General features: G+C 43.7%; 1 protein-coding gene across 4 annotated transcripts; it reads right to left on the reverse strand.

The window, feature by feature from the left end:
* Positions 1 to 709: 709 nt before the first annotated feature.
* On the reverse strand, positions 710 to 8,862 carry acbd4 (acyl-CoA binding domain containing 4). 4 transcript variants are annotated; one of them, XM_079182283.1, is made up of 11 exons: positions 8,781 to 8,862; positions 8,090 to 8,220; positions 7,358 to 7,478; positions 5,115 to 5,199; positions 4,840 to 4,957; positions 4,401 to 4,544; positions 3,329 to 3,426; positions 3,004 to 3,214; positions 2,182 to 2,393; positions 1,596 to 1,655; positions 710 to 1,503 (listed from the first exon to the last, which is right to left on the reverse strand). In XM_079182283.1, the coding sequence occupies exons 2-11, from the start codon at positions 8,178 to 8,180 to the stop codon at positions 1,375 to 1,377; spliced, it is 1,269 nt and encodes a 422-aa protein (XP_079038409.1). In that variant the 5' UTR covers positions 8,181 to 8,220; positions 8,781 to 8,862; the 3' UTR covers positions 710 to 1,374. The 4 variants fall into 4 exon arrangements, with proteins under 4 accessions (XP_079038409.1, XP_079038410.1, XP_079038408.1 ...); XM_079182284.1 differs by having other exon boundaries at positions 8,090 to 8,217; positions 8,781 to 8,827; XM_079182282.1 differs by having other exon boundaries at positions 8,090 to 8,217; positions 8,638 to 8,827.
* Positions 8,863 to 10,312: the final 1,450 nt, after the last annotated feature.

A 10,312-nucleotide genomic window follows, 5' to 3' on the forward strand; every position in this document is an offset into this window, starting at 1 on the left:
CGAATTAAAATGTGAATTTACCTCCACAGTGAAACAATTATAGCAGACACACAGACATATTACATCACCCTTTAAGTATCATTAGGAGGCTTATTTGTCCCATTCTGTGTGCATTCAATAAATAACAAGGCCTTAAGGTGGAATGTGAAACCGATTATGCCAAATACATCACATAAGGACAGCAGCAGATGTTATATAATGTACATTATTCCTATTTATCTTATATTTTGATCCAGAACAAAATAGGATTCATCACAGAATATCAGTAAAGAGACTTCACGAGTGTTTAAACACACTCAGCCATCCTGGAACGTAAAAGGTAGCTCACTCACTAGTTCACTTATTTGATCATTTATGATCGTCCTAGAATATCCACATCAGCCTTAAAACGTGTGTTAGGTTTCAGCAGCTTTAACGCATTTCTATGCAATTTATAGCATCTTATCAGTATCTTATCTTATCATCTGTTATCAGTGATGTATACGTGACTTTACTCACATTAAAGTCGTAATATAGATAAGCATGTCACATTGTACGGTCATACAGGAATCATAATTCCAGTAGATAGAAACATAGACTTGAATAAATCAATTGGTTGGTATCGGCCTGCATCTCTGCACCGTCACTGTTAAACTAGAGGTCTTGTGTTTACATTCTTAACATTTGCCACCAAGACTTGACACACCACGACCTTCTATTCAATATAGATTTATTAATTTGAGCTCATGCATTAGTATTATACATGACTGTTACAGGGCAGCTTTTGAAAACAAGTTCTCCCATCGTAGCCTCAAATAGGTTCATCCTTTCAGTGTACTACGTGTACTACGTGTACTACGTGTACTACGTAAAAGGGACGCTGACCAAACAATCTGAGGTCAAGAATCAGATTGAAAGATTCACATGAAATGATGAGGCAACCACACCTGTATGCTGACTTCTTATTCCATCTGAAAGCAGATACCGTGGACAATAATATTCAGTATATTACAAGACACAGATCTTATGGCAAATCCATAAGTACATTGATGGTGTCTCGCTCAGATTAAATAATCACCAATAATTTAGGCTCATGATCAGTATTTGCACTTCTGCAGGTTTGGTAGAGACGAGGTTATGCTCTGCTTCCTGCTGATTCCACTAGAATAATTTAAACAGAGTTATGTGCTGTAGTGAGAGAGGGTCTCCGGATCCGGAGGTGTGCGTCTCTTCTCCGAGCAGACAGCTAGTCCCTTCATTTCAGCGCCCGTGTGATGGAGGACCAGGCCTCCCCGTCAATTCCTATTAGATTTGATGCTTCGCTGCCGAATAAAACTAGGACGTCTTGCACCGGTGGATCCCTGTGTAGGCGAGTGGCCGGACGTCTCCGCCGGCTCATGAAGACGTGCGGCTTCTCCGCTGGACTTTCCTCAGCAGGGAGACCAGACCCTGAGCGACGAACGGCCACAGCAGGAAGAGGACGACGGTCTGACCCGACACGTCAAACAGCCACCACCTCTCCTCCTGAAGGGAAGGGCAAACGCCTCGTTAATCACGGTACCGGAAACAACTCCAGCAACGGAAACTCCTTTGCAGGATCTCTAGCCGACACTAACCTGCTGCTTCGGGGCTGCGGCTGCACACTGTAGACACGGCCTCCACTCTGAACTCTGGGCCTGTCGCACACAAACAGCAGCTTAGGAGTGAAGTCTGGATATTTCTAGATTTTACTTTGAAATATGTGAAACTACTCAAGAAGAAAAAGAAAAAGGCGTTTGTTGCAGCAGTTGACAGTTTACTGCAATTAACGATTGCAGTAAAAGAAAATAGGTATATTAAAAATAAAAGTGGTTTCTCTATGAACTACGTAACAGGAACTATGCATGACTAATATGTATTTAATAAACTTGTTTTTAGTTTTTTTCAAATCTCACATATCCTTTTGAAGTACTCAAAATTACCCCTAGGGGTCCTAGTACCCCCATTTGAGAAACTCTGCACTATAATGTGTCTCAATCCGCTGCTGAAAATAGTCCCCAGCACATGCACACAATATGGTTTTAGTTTGTTTTTTTAACTTAAAGATAAATTTGTTCACGTGAGCTTTCTGAACTTCTATGACAACATTTGAATGCAGCAGAAGTAGAGATTGACATCAGCTGTTTGCCGTGGACGGAGCAGAGTGATGCTGTTGGTGCTTACGTGAGTGGCGGCGAGCCGCTCCACCACCTCCAGCCGGTCCATCACGCTCCTCATGTCCTCTCTGAGCCTCCGTAGAGCCAGGATGATCTGCTGCTGGAGCTGGACGTCGTGCAGCCTCTCGACCCCGCCCTCTGAACCGTCCCCTCCTCCTCGGCCGGCCCCTCCGCCACCGCCGGGGCCCCCCCACCTCGGACTGCCCTGAGGAACACCACCTACAGACATAACGGTGCATACAGTCTCAGTCACAACAGTGAGGCCTGCAGTAATGCTAAAAGGTTATTATAATATAAATAACCATGTAAATAATGGTTATGTAGGATTTGATTTTTATTTCATATTGGAAATTCCATTCAATGCCCCTTTTTAAAGTTCCAGCCAATCCCTTTAAAGGGACAGTTCACCCCAAACACACACGTTTCCTACCTCGCCTGTAGTACCATTCATCTAGATAGTGTTGGCGATATCGGCCGTAGAGAAGTCTCTAATATAATGGGACTATATGGTACTCGGCTTGCGGTGCTCAAAGCGCCAAAAAAGTATATTTAAAAACTCTACAGCAGCGTCCCTGAAGAGACCATGACCCGGTTCCTGAAGGTAGTCCACACACCTTGTTGCGAGTCGTTTCATGTATGAATCTCCAAAGCTAGGCGACTAGCACCAAAACAATCTAGACTGATGAGCAGCACTTCTGGCAAGAGGAAAAGATGTGTCCTTCTGATTTGGGAGTTAACTGTCCCTTTAAACTCAACAACCAGAACTAGTTTAACAAGGCTGCCTTAGAGTTATCCATGATTGAACCTGTCCCGTGTTGGAGCAGCTTACGTTCTCTCCAGTTGTGGTGGGAACCTTCCCGCCCAGTGTCTCGACCCCTCCTGTTGTGACCGGGACCCTTTCCGTCCTCCGCCCCCTCTCCACCTTCACCTGCTCCGACCTGCCGCACCCCCACACCGCCCTCCAGCTGGTGGCTCTGAACGGGAGCCGGCTCCAGGGACGGGTGGCCGTTGTGGAACCCGTTGGTCTTGACGAAAGGAATCTGCGATTGAAAGACAGCCTTTGAAATGGTTGAATAGATATTTGAAATGTCGTGTTCCTTCTCACGGGGCAGTTGGCTGGACTTGGTCTGTGTGTTGGGGGATGCGAGTCGTACCTTGACGTTGCCGAGTTGCTCAACCGAATCCACGGAGTCGCAGAAGATCTCGCTCTCTGAGTCACTGGTCAACACCAAACCCTCACACACACCAGTGTCTACAGGAGCACAAGTATTTTGTATACAGGAGGCCGATTAGTATTTTACCCAACCCGACACCAAGTCAGTTTCATTCCCTTTTTGGAGTTTTTTACTTTTTCCTGGTTTACATTTTAGCATTTTGAAAGAAGGACATTGATCTGTTTTTGAGTTGGACAAAGCTTGTGGTTCTTTATTCGAGACGGGTTGTTTTCTTAATAAATCATGTTTAAGCTAACAAAATAAAAGGGACAGTTCTCCTCCAAAATAAAATAAAATAGAATCCATATCTCTCCTTTAACCTGTAGTGCTATTTATCTATCCAGATGCTTTTGGTGTGTGTTGCCTAGTTTAGGAGACGCTGTAGAGACGTCTGCCCTCTCTCTAATATAAAGGGGTTAGATTTTACTCGGCTTGTGGTGCTCAAAGCACCAAAACATACGTTTCCAGAAATGGCGATCCGGTCACACAGACCTGGTAGTGAGCAGTTTCACACCAAACTTGAAGGTTCCTCTTTCCTTTGGTGGGATCACGAGGATTTAAACCCGGACTTATTTTCAGTTCCTCTCTGAACCAGGTCTTAGAGCCACAGTAGCCCTTTGAACTTAAGCTAGGCTTAAAAGTGAAACCTATTGTCATGAACCCAATATAGATATAGATCACACAGAGCAGAGGCAGGTAGGACAGAGTAGCTGTCCAGTCAGTCGACTGTTCGCCGTCTCTCACTTCAAACCGAAATCAAAATCTTGTCACGTTGCCTCCAGCTGTTTATAGATTATCATAACCTATATTATGATGATTTTGTCAGGCGACGTTGTGACCCTTACCAGATGTTGGCTGTGGTGCAGTTTTGCTCGCCACTTAAAGAGGGCGTAGAAGAAGATTGAGGTGTTTCACTGAGGCAGGAGTAGACTGCTCAGTGAGAGTTGAGTCTGTTCTAGTGATAGGGGGGGGGGGGGGGGGGGGGGGGGGTCGAGCTCCATCCATTACGTACCGTTAGGGATGGTGTTGCCAGTGAGGTCTACGACCTCAGACGGGTTCAGCTCCTGATGTGGATCAGCAGCGCCCTGCTCCTGCTCCTGCTCCTGCTCCTCCCCCTCCTCTGCTGCCCTGTCAGCCCACTCACTGTGTTTACCATCTACAGGGTGACAATGTGAAAACCATGATCAACAGTCCACATGGAGCACAGGTCCGTTCATATCCTACGCTTAACAACGCTTACCATTCAATATATTGAAAGACTGTAGATGTGCAATTGTTATATACATAGAAAACTATAATATAACATAAAACCTGCTATCAGAACAGTATTTATCACAGTCCGTGTAACATCTTAGCACTACTTTAACATTTGTCCAAAAGTGCTTGCAGGGTGTAATGTAAACAGTATGTATCCAAACAGACTTTGTTATTTCAGGTTCAGGGTCACTGACCGTCGAGTGCGAGCAGAGACTCTGGAGGCCGCGGCATGTCATCGATCACCAGGTAGAGCGGCTCGAAGTGGTGGAAGAGCGAGGCCGTTTTCTCGTTCATGGGCATGGCGTCGACCACCTGCAGTGAGAGGAAACGTTATTCATCACTGGAGTCTAATTACACGTCGCTGTGTTCATCTGCTGTGTTCATGCCTCACATCAAGGTGTAGGAGAGGTTTATTATGCAGTCTTTACATGAGCTCATGGTGTTGTATTGAAACAGGTGCGTCGTGTACCTCCTGTGCCACTTTCTTCATCTCGTCCACGTATGCTGCCATGGCGCTCTCGCTGCTCATCTCTCCCAGGCGTCTCCAGGCGTCCCTGACACGTTCACAGGAACCACCGGTCAACAAACAGTCGGCTGTTACACGTCATCCCATAAACTACAATACCTCTGACCACAAAGTCTTCTGTACTCCTGTGCTATGCTGTGGGAATTCTTAATTAATGTATTTCAAGATTTGATTAGCAGTTTCATTCTTCAGTGTCAATTGACCCTTTGCTAAGCCCCGCCCCCTGGTGCTACTCCATCAAGCTGTCAGCGCTACCACGGAGCCCACACTGTCACTAACTGCAGAAAGAAATATTATCTAAATCTAAATATTATCTAACCTTCAGACAGAAAGCTTTACAATGTGCGTTTGAAAGATATAGCCAGGATTTCAAACTACCTCAGTAGTGAAATCAGGTTAAACAGATAACGATAGAAGCTAAAGCTACAGATCAGTGTGAAAGTGAACCACCTCATCACCTGGAGATCCAGACAGACGACGATGAAATGAAGGAACACTGTTCCTGTAAAGACGGGAAGGTCTTTATTCACTGTTAGTCATTAAAAAGCTAATGCAGCATGTGTATACATTCAATATACCTTCAGTAGCTAGCATAGCATAGAAGTGCTAACGCTAGTAACGATGTGCTAACGCACTCTGCTAATGTTAGCTCCACAGGTTTTTACGTAGTTTTTACGTCGTTACAACATCACTATTACACAACGTTTAACCATGACGAGCTCCAAATCCACTAAACCAGAGAAACATAGAAGAACACCTGTCAATGGAGCAGAGCCAGATACAAAGAATGTAATTACATCAAGTTATTATTCCTTTTAATGCCGATATTTTAAAAACACATGACTGTACATGCCAGTACACAGCGACAGGACTACTAACACATAACAGGCAGTACTGAGAGTACCTTCACCTTCCTCTAGCTGTCAGACAGCCCTTTCCTACCTGACAGTGAAACTAACCTATGCTCTCCCCAAAGCCACAAGACTCCATTAACAAAAAACAAAACAACCCAGAATAGATTAGTTTCACATTCAAAACACTCCACGGCTCCATCCCAATCTCCACATCACAGACTGTGAGGTTTGTCGAGTGTCTGAGGACTCTCGCAGACATTTTGAGCCCGTTATGAGCACTTTTCATACAGCTGCATTTCTGCAGACTTTGCCTCAGGGAATTACCCACAATTCATAGCAGTTTGACGATAAGGGTTACCAGTGGAAGCCGGAGACGTAAAAATAATGTAAATAAAGAGGACGGCACATGGGTGTTGAGCCTGGAATATTACATTTACATAAACATTAAGGATGAAAGATGGAACATAAAAACACAGAGATGATGAATCCAAGCAGAGACCATTTCTCACAGATATAGTCGTCAAACATTTCATTTTGTTATTAAAGCTATTTGGACAAAAACGAGTAAATAGATATTTGACAAATAACTCATCTCGTAAATCTTTCAAAATAAAGAAATATAAAAGAAATACCCACAACTGTACATAGCATGACGTTTTATATGTCGCAGCAAAGTACTGTCCCATTCGTATTCACACCATTTCAAGCCTCTGTAGCCTCTCACACTCAGACATTTAACAGGTGAGTTCAGATAAGTCCCGGAGGGTTCAGGGTTCAAGGCTTTAGGAGGACTTTGGGTTTGGATCCAAGTACCTTATACAACCCCACTTCAAAACCCAGACCTGTCCCTTTAAGGATTTGTCTCGCACCTTCTTAATCTGTTAGAAGTGAAGTGAACTGACAGGATGTGTTAGCGACCATCAAGCTCAACTGACCCCACGTTAGCCTCAGAGTTAAGCCATGTGCCCGGTCAAGATCTCTTTAAGCAAGACACTGATCCTCTCTCCATCGACATAACGTGCAACGCAACCTCTCTGCTGCTGCTCCTGATAGAGAACTAGAAGGAGACGAGGTGTGGAGACATATACCTAACAAGACAAACTACCCAACCCACAGAGAACCTCACACCAAACTCCACCCAACAAATGTGTCATCATGCCCACTGGCCAGATTAATAATGAAAAATAAAATGAAAAAGATTTGAAACAGAGATATGATTTAGAGTATGAACTGCATGGCATTATGAAAAATAAGCTGACTCTTGATGACAATGACACACAAGCCTCGTGCACAAACACGCACGCACACGCACGCGCACACACACACACATACCATTTGTAGCGACCCACTGGGTCCCAGAAGCCGGGTCGCGGCACTGAACAAGGTCCACACATGGCCTGTTTGTACAGACTGTAGAAACGCAGCATGACCTCGTAGGACGGTCGGTAGGAACCTGCAGGGTAACAGACCATTATGAGCTTTGTCTGCTTATTGCTCCATTTAGCGGGACAAAGGGAAAGCATAAAAGGAGAGCAGTCTAGAATTACAGAAGGTCAGAGGGGACTTCACGCTGTACTCAGACATTTCAGTTAATGTGTCTTGCTCACATATTAAAAGCAATATAGCTGACGATATAAATCAACAAATGCAATTAACATTTTGTCAACTTCAAAGTAGTTGTTGCAATGAAATGTGCTGAACACCAAACTCCATTGAAAAAGACTAATGTTTAGTGTGGCCTTCTTATTGGCATCAGTACACAGTAACAAATCATGAGGAGCCATGACATGCATGTAATAATAATAGTATGATGTGACATTTTGAAAGTTCTGCTTGTTGAGATGAGCATACAGGAGATAATGCATAGGACTTACATTAAGCCTCCTGTTTGTATTAAATGGCGTTTGGTTTTACTCTCTCTCTCTCTCTGTGTGTGTGTGTGTGTGTACAGCTCAGCATAGTGTAGGTAAACCCCACAATAACAAAGATGAATGAGCCATTGCTACAGTGTAGTCACAACAAACACACGGTATGTGAAATAATGATGATGATAAGGCTACATACCATTTTGGGGGAGGTTATGGATGACGTCCACAGCGGCCTGAAACCGTCTCTGGTGATCAACCACGGGCTCTGCCATCGCCAGGACTGGCATGACACTAACTCGTTTAATCTAACGGAAGGGACGAGTGCTACTGGAGCCGAGAGAGAACACGCACACGCAACCGGAAACGTCCGTTAGGAGAGTGGAATCAAACACCAACATTGACAGTTAGCTTACACGACACACATTTTTGACATACGCCAGAATGCAACACCGAGCACAGTTTACTCCATTTATGTAACGCATGTCTGAATTTAAACATGCACATAACGTTATCATACACGTGATATTCTGCTGCACGCTTATGCCGAGAAACAACAGGATTAGCGTTACTTAAATGCAGGTTTGGTTGGATAAGACCAAACAAGAATGCAGAGTGCAGCAAATGAGAGTTGACGTTAGATAAGTTAGCTTGCTCAGCTAACTTAGTTATAGCTAACCGAGGTACGGACCCGGGCCGGTGTAGCTTAGCCACAGTAGCGTTAGTTAGCTTGTTAACTTCTCTTACGTCAGTTGCTGTGTGCCCTGTCACTGGCACACTTGTAGTTGGTCTGTATCAGACAGACTCTGAGTGAATGGTGGTCTCGGCTCTGTTTGGGTTTACTTCCTTTGACGGTAAACATTGCATGACGAAACTGCCCATGGACCTACCTGGGTTGGACAGACCAGGGACAGACAGACCAACCATCTCCGGCCACTGTAACGCACAGAGATGAGTTCCGTGTCAAATCATGTGACCCACGTTTGACCACGCCCACTTGTACATTTAAAGTGGCACCCCTAAATATAAATGTACATTTATGAATACTAATTGTAATAATACTCATATACAATGATAATACTAAATACATTTAAATCGACAGAGCAGCACGTGACACACAAAGCAGGGCGGAAAAAGTATTCTGATCTTTTACTAAAATAAAAGCACTAATACCACACTGTGAAAATCCACTGCTAGTAAAAGAACCTCGCAAGAACTAGTCGTTATGCAGATGTTTTTGGATTAATATTACCAGTGTATTGATGTGCAGGTGGCATTTTATTGCTGCAGATTATGGTCATGGTAATTCTAACTACTTAGTTGTTGGGTATTTTAATCTACAGCAACGCATCATATTCAATAAAATCAGTTTGTAGCGTCGCTGTCCTGTGAGAAGCCCCGTGTCTTTGAACATTTTGTGGCGATGCATTTCTGAGGTAATCCAGTGTGTTTCAAATAGTTTATTCATTTTAAGAATTGGGAGATGTTTCTAAACCCGCAAAAGAACACTTCGTCCGTCAGTTTGTCAGGAAATTTCTGAATTACCAAATTTAGAGATGTGGATTTCACTGGACAGGAAGGTAGCAACCAACAATTGCTATTTCAAAAGTTTTTGTACGATGTCAGACAAATGTAATAGTGTAAAAAGTTCAATATCTGATACAATGGAAATACTCAAGTGCATCGAACTAGTATTGGAATTGTCGTTATCATTGTTTAAAAACTATAATCTGACTGTAATAATGCCAGTGCAATTTAATAAATGGCTCCGATAGCAGCACAGAAGCTGGACCTGCGTCAGTTAAACTGGAGACAATTCATTAAAGATGCCTCTGCAGTCAGCGTATTACTGCTCACACTGCACGCGGGCCGATTTGTGCATAAATCATTACGCGGCAACCATCGCCCCAATTACAGCGGACAGAGGGAGAGGATCAGCTGTTTCCAGTTATCATCAGTCATACTAGTGATGTGGATCAAATGAGAGACCAGCGGACCGAGAAGAGGCTATTTCACCTTGGACACATTGAGCGTCTCTCCTCGGTTTAGAATCCGTTTAGAATGCCATCAAGCTGCCACAGACACACAACACAAAAACCGGAAGTGCTAATAGTTTTGCCGTCAAAACAAAAGCATAACAAATTGCTACATTGGTGACAATGACCTGCTTTAATATGATTGACGCAACAGAACATGAATGGAATCAAGACAGTGGAAAGAAAGTGAAAACGTTTTTTTAACTATGCTAATGTAAGCTGTGTGTAAATCTGTCGATTGATTGTTTAATTAAATAAGGCACCAGAAATCGTAACCCTGACAAGACCTCGACGGCTCTTATTTTGAAAGTCCCCCTTAGGAAGCCATTGTCTGTTGTGGTGTACTTGATGCCTGTCTGGTACATACAGCTCTATGTTTATAAATC

Source organism: Pholis gunnellus (genome assembly GCF_910591455.1).
Source record: "Pholis gunnellus genome assembly, chromosome: 21".
In the NCBI taxonomy this organism is placed as follows: Eukaryota; Metazoa; Chordata; class Actinopteri; order Perciformes; family Pholidae; genus Pholis; species Pholis gunnellus.